Source organism: Heloderma suspectum, chromosome 10, assembly GCF_057233095.1.
Source record: "Heloderma suspectum isolate Gila_16-S chromosome 10, 16-S_ref, whole genome shotgun sequence".
Taxonomy (NCBI): Eukaryota; Metazoa; Chordata; class Lepidosauria; order Squamata; family Helodermatidae; genus Heloderma; species Heloderma suspectum.
Genome location: NC_139467.1, coordinates 30,488,219 through 30,502,911, shown reverse-complemented (window position 1 = coordinate 30,502,911; position 14,693 = coordinate 30,488,219). Strand labels below are relative to the sequence as shown.

At 48.7% G+C, this 14,693-nt stretch overlaps 1 protein-coding gene across 1 annotated transcript in view; it reads right to left on the bottom strand.

The window, feature by feature from the left end:
- AHDC1 (AT-hook DNA binding motif containing 1) overlaps positions 1–13,444 on the bottom strand; it is a 229,701-nt gene extending 216,257 nt beyond the window's left edge. Inside the window, exon 1 of the mRNA XM_084815744.1 lies at positions 12,410–13,444. Within this exon, the coding sequence (XP_084671870.1) occupies positions 12,410–12,545 (136 nt within the window). The 5' untranslated portion in view covers positions 12,546–13,444. The remainder of the gene's footprint in view (positions 1–12,409) is intronic.
- Between the last annotated feature and the right edge of the window lie 1,249 nt (positions 13,445–14,693).

Here is a 14,693-nt window from a genome sequence, read left to right as displayed (position 1 = left end):
ATACAAGTTACTTTTTATTCTTTTGATGCCATAAACACAAAATGCTATGTGAACTGGAGGAACTGAAATGGCCAAATCATCAATGGCCGTGCCAGCAAGAAAAAGCTTCACCCCTTTTTCTATCCATGGCAGGACTACTTTGAATCTATAAATGCCAGCATTTGACGACAAATTTGACATGCTGGCCACTAGTGTGCGTAGCTTCCTTTGAGTCGCAGCTGTTGTACCAGTTCTTCCCTTCCTAGTAAGCAATAGTGTTAAACCAGAATAAGTCATACACAAGGTCTCAAACTAATCTGACATTTTTTTTTCATTTGAAAAAGAAGAAAAGAAATTTGAATGCAAGGTGAATGGTGGCAAATCTTGTGCTTTTCTGTTTGTTGTCCGTCAAGAAGATCTAAACTAATGATGTAGTTCAAATGTTGCTGCTCTGCTCCCAATAGATGAAGTTTATATACCTTCCTGTAACACAGGATGCAATTATCATCTGCAACTTAAAGCAATTTATTTATGCTTGCTTCAGTTCTCCTCTCTGGCTTGCACCTTTGCTAGGGCTGGTCTGGAAAAAATATGAAGTAACTTTTCTCCTGAATTCTTTCCACAATATGTCTACTGGGGAGTTAGTCCTGCCCTGTTGGCCTCCCTTTTTCTTCATGCACCTACCAAAGGGTCCTTCATTTCCCAATCACTTCCCAGGGAGGGTTCTTCCCATTATATGCCTATTCAGTCCTTGAATGCCCTGGACACTTCTTTTCTCACCTCATTAGATTAAAGCCTGGTCCATTGCATGCAGCTAAATAAAGTGGTAGAGTCCCAAGGTGATAGAATGGACTGTGCCACTTCAGGCATCATGTGTGGGATCACATTTCTGAAAATCCCCTGTGGGAAAATATCCCTGCAAGTTTAAACATTTTAAAATGGGAAAAAGCACTCTAGGAAGTGGGCTGGGGGGTGGGGAGTGGGTTAAGCTTGGAGGGAGGTTTTCTCCAAGAAGGGACCATTCAAATATGGCATCCCCTGCCTGCAACTTGAAGTCATATAGTACATCCTACCCTCACATTTGACCACATGTGTAGACTAGGCCCCAATCTTCCACCCTCTTCAGCCAATGCAGCTGCGTTATTCATTGGTTTCTTGCACAAATGTGCTAAAAGGTAGATTGTTCTGGGAGTTTTCTTACTAAGCAAACTCCCCAGTGGAATCTTCACTTTTTTTTAACCCCACCTATGGATCCCATGCACAGTCCCCCTTCGACAGCAGTGTAACCAAACGCCAACTCCCACATATCAACCAGCAGGTCCCATTTGAGAATTGCCAGCAGAAAGTCTCTCACCCTCTCCCTTGAGGAACAGGAGTGCCATTTGTCACCCTTGCAAACTCTGCCATAGCTTAACCAGCACCATCCTACTCCACCACCCACTCGGATTTGCAACACCTGCTCCATTTCGCCCCTCCTTTTCCTGTGAAAGTAGACATGTCTCCCATTCTCTCTCCAGACACAATCGCCATCTTCAGCAGCAAGTATGGGCCAACCCACAGAACTGAAGCTACAGAAACTGTCAGATATCTCCAGGGAGCTCTCACAAACTTTTTTTTAGGGGGTTGGGTAGAGAGAAAGAGACTGTGGTTCCATGTTGATAATGAGATCGTTATCTCAAAAGATGCATTCAGATCTCAGGCATGAACTCACCAGGTGGCCTTAGTCAAGCCACTGCTTCTCAGACCCCTCCCCAATCTATCACATGAGGTATAGTAATACTGATCTACTGTGCTGCATTCAAGCACAATGAATTAACAGCATCCAGGCTTCCCTCCCCTGCCCTTGGGAGAAACCCTGCTGCAGGCCTATGTTAGGAACCCTGCCATGAAGCTCTGTAGCTGTAGCCTTCACCCTTTTCAGACCCAGGACCCACCTTAAGCTCAGAAACACATGGGGGGGGGGTCCCACTCCTTAATTTAATTACACTACATTTGTATGGTGGTAGGGCTATTGTTGTGAGCCAGCTTAGGTCAGGCCGCAGCCCAGTAGAGGGTCCTGACCCACCAACTGAAGACCAATGCTCTACAGAACCCTGTTAATACCCCTGTTCAGTTACCAACATCTGTGCAGGGCCTAACTGAAGTTCAACACACAATACAACTACCTTACCAGATTTCTGAGAATGTCAAGCTCTTGAAGGATTTAACACAGCCTTCCCCAATCTGGTGCTCTCCAGATGTTTTGGACTACAAGCCCCATCAGTCCCAGCCAGCATGCCCAGTGGTCATGGATGGTGGGATTTGTAGCCCCAAACATCTGGAGGGCAGCAGGTTGGGGAAGGCTGATTTAGAGGAAGCACTTCATAAATACCAAGTATTGATACTATGAGATGGTAAAAGCCTATTGCCACAAACATTTATCCAAGGACTGCTATTGTATACCTAAGATTATTTAAGATTATTCATCTAATAAACAGGAACTAAGAATATGGGGTCTGCCACTGCTGCTCCCAAGGAATTTGGATGTATTTGGATTAACTAGCATTTTTACCAATGGTCTTTGCTGGACCTACTGGACAGACCACTGATATACTTCCACAGCAATAGTTGAGAATGTAAGAAGTCAAATTTGTTAAAGGTGCAACAGCAGATGCACGCACTGCAGAGGATCAGTCACAGGAAGTACCTACCTCTCAGAATCTGGAGTAACTACTTCTGCCCTCCTAAACAGAGCACCCTTAATATTCCCTTACACCCCCGTTCCAATATCTCAAGTGAACTAATTTTGCCCTCTCGATCAAGAATAAAATGCCAACACATTCCATGCTTCCGTGTTTCATGCAAGGTGATAGCCGTTTTCAGCAGGGAGTACACAGAAGAATAGGTGTAAAATGGCAAATTTTATTTTAAAATATTCAAAGCAGTTTCCAACAAAATACTGGCTGGGTTCAGACGATCATGGGGGGGGGGGGGAGAAGCCACCATGGCTTCTTCACCCACCCGTGTAAATAATTACCCACAGGTAATTATTTACATAATTACCTGTGACACCATAGGCGTTGCCGTGTCATCAAAACCCAATGCGGTGCATGGGGATGGGTAGTGGCTTCCCAGGGCTTGTAGCATAGGTTGTAGAGTGGGTAAGAAGCCACCTCTGCCGCACTGGGTTTGGACGACATGGCAACCTCTGCGGTGGCGCAGGTAATTATGCAAATGGTGGTCGCACCGGTGGGGGAAGAAGCGGGGGCGAGCCACCCCCATGCTCGTTTAACACAGCCACTGAAATAATTGAGATGACTGCCTATCTGTACATCAACTTGCCAATACGTTGGGGGTCATCATCAGAGGCTCTTCTCTTGATGCTGACAGAGGTGGAGTGGGTAGCAACTGGGGGCAGGGCCTTAGTGGTGGCACCCCACATGTGGAATGCTCTCCCCAGGGAGGCTTTTCCTGGTACCTTTCTGGCACTAGGTGAACCCCTTTCCCAGATCTTTTAAACAAAGTTTAGCTTTACAATGTTTTTTTTAATGTTGCTTTTATTTGTTAGTTGCATTTTTAAAAAAGTTGTTGTATTTTAAAAAGTTGATTACTTTTTCTTGAACTTTGAAAACTTATCAGAAGGGGGGCTAGAAATGTATTAACAAATAAAATGTAATAAAGTAAGCGCAGCATATTGAAGCAGCAAAACCTGTTAATTAAGAGCCCTGGAGATTAAGAACAAAGAGACTTGTGGTACCTTAAAGCTTATCAAATTTATTCTGGCATAAGCTTTTGTGGACTATAGTCCACTTCATCAGAAGCATGGAGTATAATGGAGGCTTTCAGGTTTTTATACAGTTCATATGGGGGGGGGGGATGGAAGTGAGGTCAGAAGGAAATTCAATGCAGAATGTGATTGGTGACAATCACATTATTAACAGTGGTCTTTACTCTTTGTTATTTTTGTGGCAATTGACTAACACGACTACCCTCTGGAAACCAGAGTATAAGGTGATCATAGTTTGATGCCACTAGGTCACCAACACTGGTGGCTCGCAAGCCTGTCTGGTGAGATTTTTCCATAGCAGTGCCCCATCTACAGAACAAGGTCGTCTCACTGGTTGACACCTAATTTCTGACAGTACAGGTATGCACAGGAGGCAGATGTGAAAGACTTCAGGTTCATGGGAGAAGACAGTCCTTCAGGTGTCGGTCTGGTTACAGTATAAGCAGAGCCCAAACTGGAAATAACCCCACAAAGTCATGTAGTCCAGATCACTGGATTAAGAAAGGACCACCTAAGGCTGAAGCATCCCACCCAACCTTTTCTCAAAAACATCCAAGTGCACAAGTATGACAGTACCAGCAATTTTCTACATACAAGTGCAGCCTTTCCCCCCCTGAAACAGCCTCATAATTACAGCAATTATTTACTACAGTGATTACAGCATAGGGAGGAAACAGAAGTGAAGTAGTTATGGGGCAAACCCCCTCAGATTTAACTACTCTGGATTTAAGAGAAAAATAAAACTAGAGAAGGGTACGAACATACCCTGAATCCTGCTCTATGAGTCAGCACATCTTAGCCAGTCTCATCTTTGATACATTTTCCAGAATTCATATGACACTGTTACATACAACGGCCATGTTCACACGGAAAGATAAGCCAGGTTCTGGGGATGAAGATCTGCTTCATGTGAACAAACTACGTCCTTGTGCATATAGCCCATTTGCTCCCACTTGGCTCCTCCCACTAGCAGCTAAACAAACCAGAAATTATTTGTTTAGCTCATCATCCAACCTAGGATCCTGGCTTGTTACATCCTTTACAGGCCAGGATCGTAAACCAAGGTTTATTCTTGGCTTACAAATCCTGGCTTGTAAAAGGTGCAACAAGCCAGGATTGCAGTCTTGGACAACACACTAACAAACAATTTCCTGTTTGTTCAGCTGCTCGGAATAGCAGGAGGAGCCAAGAGAGAGCAAATGGGTTAAATGCACCAGCATGCATGTTCTCCAGAATCCTGGCAAATACATTCAGTATCAAGGAGACAACACTAAATTATTGTCCCCTGGGATGTCTTTCTCTAATGCAAAGCAATGGTCAGGCTTTAAGATATCAGAAATTATTATACAAGAAGGGTCAGAAGACTTAGTGTGTGTTATCCTGAAAACAGTACATACTGCACAAACCATAACATTTTGTGGAAATGCCTAGTGACAGGTCTTCCCTTCTTTTGTGGCCAAGTGCCATGAAACTTGCTAGAAAAGATACCTACATGTAGATCAAGAAAGTTGGAACCAAACAAGTCCCTGATGTCAACATAACATCAGTTTAGGAGGAAAAGAAAGGATGGATTTCTAACACAAGAAGCACCAGGGATACATCTGCTCAAAAGTCACCCCTGAAATACCTCCCTGCTAAGTCACAACATAGGAGAATTATTATTTGGTCAGTCAGTGGAGGTGCATTCTGAAAACAGACCTTGATCCTAACTTGAAATAAGCATCAGATTCCTTTCATGGTGCATAGCTGAATGCTCAAGCTAAACTTGCACACTTGAGATTCGGCTAGAGTCTGAAGCCTCATTGCCCCAGAAACCATCTAACGGAAAGGCAAGTACTTTTCCCATGAGAGACCCCTGCAGGACACCCACGATGCCATGGTCCCCAAGAGTCATGGTCGCTGCTAGGCACACAGACTGGCAGGGATCCACAGCACTGTGTGTGTGTGTCGATGGCAGAACTGGGAACACTGTGTCATTGCTCCCAATCTCTGGAGGGCCATCTGGACAGCTCCTACAAGTGCTCCGTGCCCAGAAGAGGAGACACAACTAAGATGTAGGTTTCTTCACATCACGTCCCACCACCAGTTCCTCCAGTCTCTACAGTAGAACAAGAAGGCCTGAATTCCCAAGCACCATGGCCAAACCCAACACTGCTGTTTTTGTGATAGAGAGCGCAACCAGGATTAGCTACAGTGTCCATCTTATCCATTCTGTGCACTGGAGTCTAAAGAGTCCAGGCACACCTAAAATCCTGGCAGCATGTTTTTTTTTTAAACTTACATTTTACTGTAGAGAAAAACAATGATAAACAAAATAGATCTATGCATCTGTGAGGAGATGTTATGGAAGGAAGGAAGAAGTACAAAAGTTTTGTGTTCAACTGTGATACCACCCATCCCAGAAAAAATCCAGTTTATCACTGCAACTCTAGAGACTGAGCTTAAGACATGGGCTGCACCTTAGAACAAAGGTACGTGATTTGTAGGTTAGGCACAGACAGGAACTTGGGTTGCAATTCTGAACTCACATTAGAGAGTAAGCCCCATTAAGTTACTGGAAGGTACTTCCAAGTAAACATGCATAGGATTGCTCCAATTGTGATCTACAGTCCTTGTGAATTACTCAAGCAGGCAAAATGTCACAGCAAGAACTCAATATGCAATCACAAGCATACAGTGGGGAGTTTCTAGCATCCTAGCATGCACTATCGACAGAAAGGTACATGCAAAGCCCTAGAGCATACTCGGGTTTGAGAGCATTACAGCAAGCATAACACACCAATACATGCAACAGTTATGAGTAGTATGCTAGTTCAAGATGTGCATTTTATATCCCGCCCCCCCATGCACTTGCAGCATGGAATATGCACCGCAGTCACCATATTTATGTCACAGAGAACAAGACTTGTATGAAACACTAATATACTGATGGACTGCCCAACACTCTCCCAGTTTCCATGCACAACAGTAAATATGCCAGCAACAAAATATGGTATCCCTTCAGATCTGTGAACTCATAAGAAAGCCTCCTCTTGAGCAAGGGAGAACTTCTGTTGGGGGGCAGATTAGTATGCAAGGTTATGTATGTATACACCACAGGTCTTCATGACTCTCCAGAAGACTACCACACTGCTTCAAAGGGGGAAAAGTCATGTTTGGAATGAAGCAGGTTGATTAGGTGCTTCAAAGAAAATTGCAAATTAGAATCTCAGGAGAACCCCCTTTGCTGGTACTGGCAGCTTTTGAGCTACTACCCAACTGCATGGTAAGAAACTTGCAACTCTATGGAATGCAGGTTATGCAAAGTTACCGAATTTAACCCTTTTCTCCTGGAACAAAGAAAAGAAACATGATGAAAATACCTCTCTTGTGTTGGGCCAGAGAAGGAAAAGCCATCAAATGAGGAAGTCCAGGGACGTTCAGGATATTCAAAGTGAACCACTTCTCCTGGCAACCCTGACTTGAGCTGGGCCTGTACAACTTGTCCATCAAGTCAAACAGAGACACATTTTGACCTGCCAGGTGCTCAACATCCCCTCCACATCAATTTTGCAGTTCTGGGCAAGCAGCAAAAACAGGAGATATATGGAACCCCTGGCATGGTGCCATGCATGGTTGGCAGACCACATTCTGTTTAGTGGGTCACAAGTTGTGCAGGCCTACCTTATCCTCCCCTCGCCAACACCGTTTTTCCTGCATAATCAAGAACTCTAGGATAATCTTAATCACCACCATCCTAATACATATTCCCAAAGCAGGGGGTGTGCACGCGCGTGTGTGTGTATATATATCTTTTACACACACACACACGGCCCAAGCATCAGGGGGAGATGTACACTTCATCGGCCCTGGATACTGAAGCTAAGTTGTAGAACATGGTTGAAGATATTTCTGGAAAGTTATTTCCCTGCATGTGTTTACCTCTTATCCAGATCTTGTGAAATTTGCTGGTGCCAGTCAGAGAAGCAGCAGTAGAGCAGAACAAGAAACATTCTGAACAGTGAGTTGCTGGCCCAGGAGCGTCTCTAGAATAGAGCGAGTGTGCTTCCGTAGTTAACCAGGACTTGTAATTTGAGAGACAGACTGGTGCTCCCCAAAGTGGCATGCTCTTTCCAGAACTATCAGTCCCATAGTTCCTTGTGCACAGGCAGGGAGGGACAGACAGCTGGTGGGAAGGACAACACACCATAATGATCAGGGACACTGATCCCAGGGACAGTGGGAGCCTGTGCTGCTGGTAAGATTTACAGGTCCTACACACACACACACGTGTGTGTGTGTGTGTGAGAGAGAGAGAGAGAGAGAATGAATAAATGCCTGCTAGTTCACACACACCATACTGCCACATCTGGCTATAAATGCAACTGAGATGGTATGTATGGGATGGGATCATAGCAGGAGGGATCATAGCATATGCAGGAGAAGGCCCAAGTTGCCAGTTTGTACTGGGTCCAAAAACACATTGCTTGGGCTGTGTGCGCGCATATACCTTACGCTTTTCCCTTGTCTGCTCACTCAAAGGCGGTCCTGCCACAAAGCAAGGCGAGGCAGCAGCCTCTGGCAGCCAATTTGGGGCATCGAGGATGGGAGACAGACAGGCCAAGCCCAACCCATCACAGGCACAATTTTCTGGGAAGGTCTCCTGCACAAGCCTCGTTGAAATTATGGAGAAGCCCCCTCCAAATTCTGGCTCATGTTTATTAGTGCACACGCATATTTGTGTGCGTGTGTGTGTGCGCGCGTGGGGGGTGCCCCAGGCTCCAGAATGACTTGAGCTGGCCCGATGCGCTCTCTCTCCTCAACCATATCAATAAAACCACCCTTATTGATCCTTACTTCTAGCGACACAAGCTTTCCATGCAATTCCCCAGACTACTTGGGTACGCACCAGGTTGCTTTGAATAGCCTGAAGTGGTCGTGCTCAACAATCATGCCTTCAGGTTTTGCTTTTTCCTCGAATCGCCAAAATAGCTCTGTCCATGCTGACAGAGCCACCATCATCTGCAAAGTTAATGACACGGAACTTCCGTGTCATTTGACCAACCAACAGGTGGCCACACTGAACGCTCCTGCAAGCTCCCTGGCTTCAGAACTCCAGCTGAAAAGTTCCACAGGAAGGCCTAATGCCCAGAGGGCTTATTCCTCCCCAACTAGAAGACAGGCCAGAGGTGGCTGGAGATTAACGTTCCCAAGTCATCTGGCACTCCTCACCACCCCCTCCACATTCTTGCTGGAGCGTGCACGCAGGGCAATACGACCTAGGCATTACAGCACACAGACAGAGTTGGGCTTCTGACAAGGCCTTGATACATACACCCTGAACAACAGGGAGCTGCTCCGCTCCACACCCCTATTCCCAAACCCCTTCAGTCCCAGATCTCATTACAAGCACTGCCTTCCCCACAAACACAGCCCTGTTTATCAAGGCACTGGTCTCTCAAGCAGGAGCGTTTCAGAGGCTCCGTTTCCACTTGGCTGACACACACTATTTATAGATGCTTACCATTCTCCCAGATCTTTCCTCAGGATCTCAGCAGAAACAGCCCGCCCCCAGGTCCCTGAAGCCTCCCTCCGAGGCAGTTTGGACAAGGACTCCAGCCAGATAGCCCCCTCTGGGCTGCCTGTAACCTTCTACACGCTTCCACCTCCTTGTCTCTGCCAGGCTCCAGTTCCCAAATGTTCATTGTGTCCTTGCCCTGGCTGGCTCCTGTGCGCAAGTCACACGTTAAGACGGCTCTCCCCCCACCCCCCGCACACCTCACCCCACATCCTCCTCCTCAGGCACAACTCCCAGGAGGTCCTCCGTTCTGTTCCTCAGGTGCACAGCTGTTAAGGAGAAAGAAAGACGGCTTCACGAACAAAAATTATTCTCAACTGGCATAAGCCAAGAGAGCAGGATTTGACCCTCTCTCAAGACAAGAATTAGCACAGCGGTAACCACAAATAGACACACACACACACACACACACACACACGGAACATGACAGATGTGCTTTAGCTCATTTGGGCTGCACAGGAACAAACGAGCAGAAGTTGACTTCATGGTGCACCCCCCCTTCCTTCCACAGAGCCCCAGTGAGCATATGAAGCTGCCATATCCCAAATGAGGCCATTGGTCCATTTAGCCCATTGGGCGCCCCCTCTCTCTCTCCTCTCTCAGGCAGGTGTCTTCTCCTCCAGCCCTGCTACCCGAGAACCTTGTAATGGGAGCCGTTAGGGATTGAACCTGGGACCTTCCGCATGCAAAGCATGTGCTCTGCCAACAGAGCTGTGGCCGTCCCCCAGCGGGATGTTTCTTGGCATGAACCGTAAGGAGACACCTAGGAGCTCATTAAAAGCAACTCCATATCTACATCAACTTCAAACCAAGTTACTCTGGACTGGTCTTACACCCTTGCAAAGAAACTTGGGAATCCAGCTTTTGGCCCTCCCACGTGCAAGAGAGACATGCCCTGCGCTCTGTTCGCAAACTACCCAGCCCACACCTGGGCTGGGCGGGCAAGAGACAAGTCTTAAACAAGTTGGCAACACTGAGACATTGCTCTCCCTTGTTAGTGAAACTTTCTCTATGCAAAAGTATGTCAACAGACCTTGACAACTAAAACCTCAAAGGCTTAATGGCAAGTATCACCCAGTGCACCTCATTAGTTAAATTGTTGCTGCTAATTTATTCCTGCATGAGCCCGGGTATTTTGATTTCACTTGCTCTTCAAGAAAGATAAGAGTATCCATAAAGCCAGAGGAGAGGAGGCACCTCCACTATGGAGCTGAACCCAATTATCTCCCAGGCGTTTACCCAACACTTGGGAGAGAGGTTTCCCCAAAGGACCAGACACAACCACCGAGATGGTTGCAGTGAATCCTATGCACACTTACCTAGGAGTAAGTACGCCTGAGTTAACATGCATAGGATTGTGCTGCAAGTGTACTGAATGCCATGTTTGAAAGAAAGAAAGAAAGAAAGAAAGAAAGAAAGAAAGGTATTCTTTGACAGAAAATCTGAAAAGCATCAGGATTTCTTGCAAGAGGAAAATCCATCTGCAGCCTCCACAGTAAAGAAGCTGCCCTGCGCAGCGCCACTTGAGGAAGGGCAGGGGTAAAAGGGGCGATAAATAAACAGGCACCACACTTCACATGCAAGGAGCTATCTAAGTAAAGCATCTGGGCACAAAATTATAGTTAGGCTGCAATCTTATGCACCCTTACCTGTGAGTACGCCCCCCTGAACACAACAGAACTTACTTCTGGGTAAATATGCCTCCCTCCCATGCCCAAGACTCAGTCACAGTAGCTTTAAAGGGGAAAAGCTACCTGCCTTCTAGTGGACAGAACCCTGCCTGGCAGATGTCACTCAACACTTTTTTCTGGGATGGGGGGGGCAGAGAGGAGGAGATAAAAGATCCCCAGGTGCAGTCTTCTTCCTTGTAAAAGAGACTTGTTTTTCCCCCCTTTCATTTGCATCAGACGCAGTTGTGTCACAAGTTCCCCCCTCCCTTTCAGCTGGCCCCTCACCATGATGGACCTGTCTCCACCGCCACCAGCACCTTTGCATGAAATCTCTATAACCCTTTCACCCCTTCTCCCCCCGCCCCGCCTTCCTGCAGTCAATGTCTCCTTGCAAACTCCACTGCCAATGATGGGGGGGGGGGGAGAAGAGAGAGGCGAGAAGAAACTCTAGGGGAGAGGACGCAACTTCACCCTTTTCCCAGCGAGGTTCCGCAGGGTGCTTCCGTCCCCAATTGAGCCTCCCTGCCAGTCCCACATGCTGAAATAATAAAGGATTGTTTGCCTGGCGAGAGCTTCCACTCCCCCACCCCCAACTCCTTCCCTGTTCAAAGCATCGCCTCCCCCCCCCTTCCTTCTCCCACCGCCTCTCAACCCCCCTCCCTCCCCAGTAAACAGATCCGCTTACTCCGAGGGCTTCTCAGCTGCAATACACAGAGAGTCCTTCTGCCTGCATCGCACCCCATCTGCATGTGCGAAGCCAGATTAATGTTTACACCTAAAGCGATTTCGGGAGCAATTTAAAGAGCGGTGGAGGGAGAAAAAGAGAAGCGATGAGAGAGAGAGAGAGAGAGAGAGAGAGAGAGAGAAAAGAAAGTGGAGCTTGATGATCAGCGCATTGCAAAGGCAGCGGGGAGACAACTGAAAAGGAGAGAGAGAGAACGAGAGAGAGGAAGGGAGGACAGGAAATAAAGAGAAATACAGCCCTTTTTTGTGCTTCAACTGTCTTGCTTACACTGGTTGAGACAAAAGGCTGGTTCATACGGACAAGGTTGTGTGTGTGTGTTTTTTAAATCATTCATCGCTTTCTCCCTCTCCCCCCTCCCCAAACCCCTCTTCCCAATCCCATGGATACTTTGCTGCCCACACACGCACTCCTTGTAGCGGTGGAGGTGGGTGGATTTTGGTTCCCCTCCCTAAAAAGGGGGGGGGGGAGAGAGAGAGAGAGAAGAGAGAAACACACACACGCACACAACTAGGGTGGGGAAGGAAATTTTGTAGCCTTCCAACATCCTGGGTTGGAAAAAAAGGGGGGGGGGTGGAGAGAGCCAGAAACCAAATGAAAAGAAATAAATTAAAAAGAAAAGGAAGAATTTGGCAAGGAAGAGGAGGAGGAGGGCTGGCTGGCCAAGCCGAAGGCGAACCGCCCGAGTTACTCACCAGCCTGCTGCTGCTGGGCTCCGATCCCTTCGGCGGCCGCTGCCTTTCGGGAGAGACTTTTCTCCTCCAGAAGAGAGGACTCCTGGCTGCCCGACCCTTCGGCGCCACTGCCAGCCTTCAGGGACAGCATATTCATCGCCTCTTTGCCGATCACATTATCCTCGCCCAACTCTGCTGGACATGACTCCGCCGCCGCGCCGCTCTCCTCCGCCTCCCTTCCTTCCTCCCTTCCTCTCTCTCTCTCTCTCTCTCTCTCGCCTCCTTCCCTCCCTTTCAAACACACCACACAAAAGAAGAAGCCGGGAGGAGGGGTGGGCAGGGAATCTGCAAGGCTGGGAGAATCCGCTCTCGAGCTCGCTTTCCTCCGCCCGCCTTCTCCGCCGTCTCTCTCTGCTGCTGGGTGGGAAAAAGGAAATGAAGACAAACCAGACCCTCTTGGCTTTGGCTTTGGCGGCGGCGGCGGCTGGTAGTGGTTATTCCACACACACGCACACGCGCGCGCACACACAGCCGCCGCTGCCGCCTCCTTCCAGTCGCCGCCGCCGCCTCCCCTCGCCTGCCTCTCGCTTGGCTTGGCTTGGCTTGGCGAGGGAGGGATGGAGGGAGGGAGTGGGAGGAAGCCGGCCGAGGCTCCCCTGCGCTGGAGCTGCTCTCGCTGCCTCAGAAGCGCTCGCTCGCTCTCTGCTTACCTTCGCTTGTCAGCAGCAGCGGCGGCGGCGGCGGCAGCAGCAGCAGCATCCGGAACCCCAGGGAGAGACCGGCAAAGCATCTTGGGGGATGTAGTCTTCAGCGCAGGGAGGGGAGGGGAAGGAGGCCGCCGCGCAGACTTCAGGGGGCGGCGCGCGGCAAGCGCGGATGGCGCCGCGCTCCCCCGCCCGCCCGCGGTGGCCGGCTCTCCGCGTTGCGGGAAGCGCCGGGGCCGCAGCGGGGCGCCGACGGCCTTCGTTGCGCAGCGGCTGGGGGGAGGGGGTCGCGCGGTAGCGATCCTGAACGGGGGTCGCGGGGTGGCTGAACGCTCCGCGAGGCGCAACCCGAGGCAGGATCCCAATTTCGCCGGGTCGCGCACGTGCCTGTTCCAGCCGCCCCGGGCGCGGCTTAAAAGCGCGCGCGCTCGCGCGCAATTAGCGCACAACCTCTTTTTCTTGCCCGCCTGACTTGGGGAAAGTTCGGCCCTTCCGAACGCAGTTTAAACAAACAAACAAACAAACAAACAAACAGAAGAGCGACAATAAGCCCATGTGGTGCAGGTACACAAACCGCGCTTCTGCGGGAATCCTCGATGGGCCCGGGGAGAAATTTGGGACGAAGAAATGAAACATAACCAAAACGCCTATGGATTGATGAGGCAGCGGCTGTTTATGTGTTAGCAGTGCCCCCTAATGGTGGGAATTGGAACTGCTAGGCTCTGTGCGCCTTAAGCCCCATATTCTTCCCCACGCGCTCGGATTGGTGCCTCTCGTTCAGGGATGGGTCACTGGCATTGTGGTACAAGGGGAGAGTCAGATGCCCGCAAGCTGTAGGGTGTACGCCCGTCTTACTCTCACCCCAGACTATACCGGTTCTGTAGGCGTTTTGTCATGTTTCAAAAACCTGCAAAACCTATTTGGCCAGAGACAGGAGCAGAACAGCAGAACAAAATAAAGGCGTCCGCGTACCATGTGCAACGATGGTTCTATCAAGGAAGCTTTCCGCTCTCTCAAAAACGATCATCTGTCTCCATTTTGCGGCTGTATTCATACACTAGCACATTATCCTGCATATACCAATAGCATACTCATTCTCCAGGGGAGGATCGTCATGCAGCCAAAACTGCACTGTCCAGGCACAAAAGGGAAGGTTCCAGCATCTCTACACCAGCCTAAAATCCTGCATTTAAAACGGGGCTTTTTGCTTCCGTTTTAAATGCAGGATCACAGCAACTTCCCTTTTCATGCGCTTCCTCCCCCCCCCCCCCGCTTCTCCCTATCAAATTACCCCGTTGTGTTCCGCTTCAGTTTCCTCTGTGAAAAGAGTAAAAGTGGCAAGAAGACGGACGAGAGCAATGATAGATAATGGAAGACTCAGATACGGGGAGAAGGAGGGGGAAGGGGGTGGGTGAGAAGGAAGCACGTGAAAAGGGGAGTCGTTGTGATCCTGCATTTAAAACAGAAGCAGAAAGCCCCATTTTAAATGCAGGATTTTAGGCTGGTGTAGAGATGCCCATTATCTGCAATCTGTTTAAAAACGGAACGAAGGGCATTTAGTGCAGGAAACGCCTGGAATGATCACAGCGTCATGTAAAGAG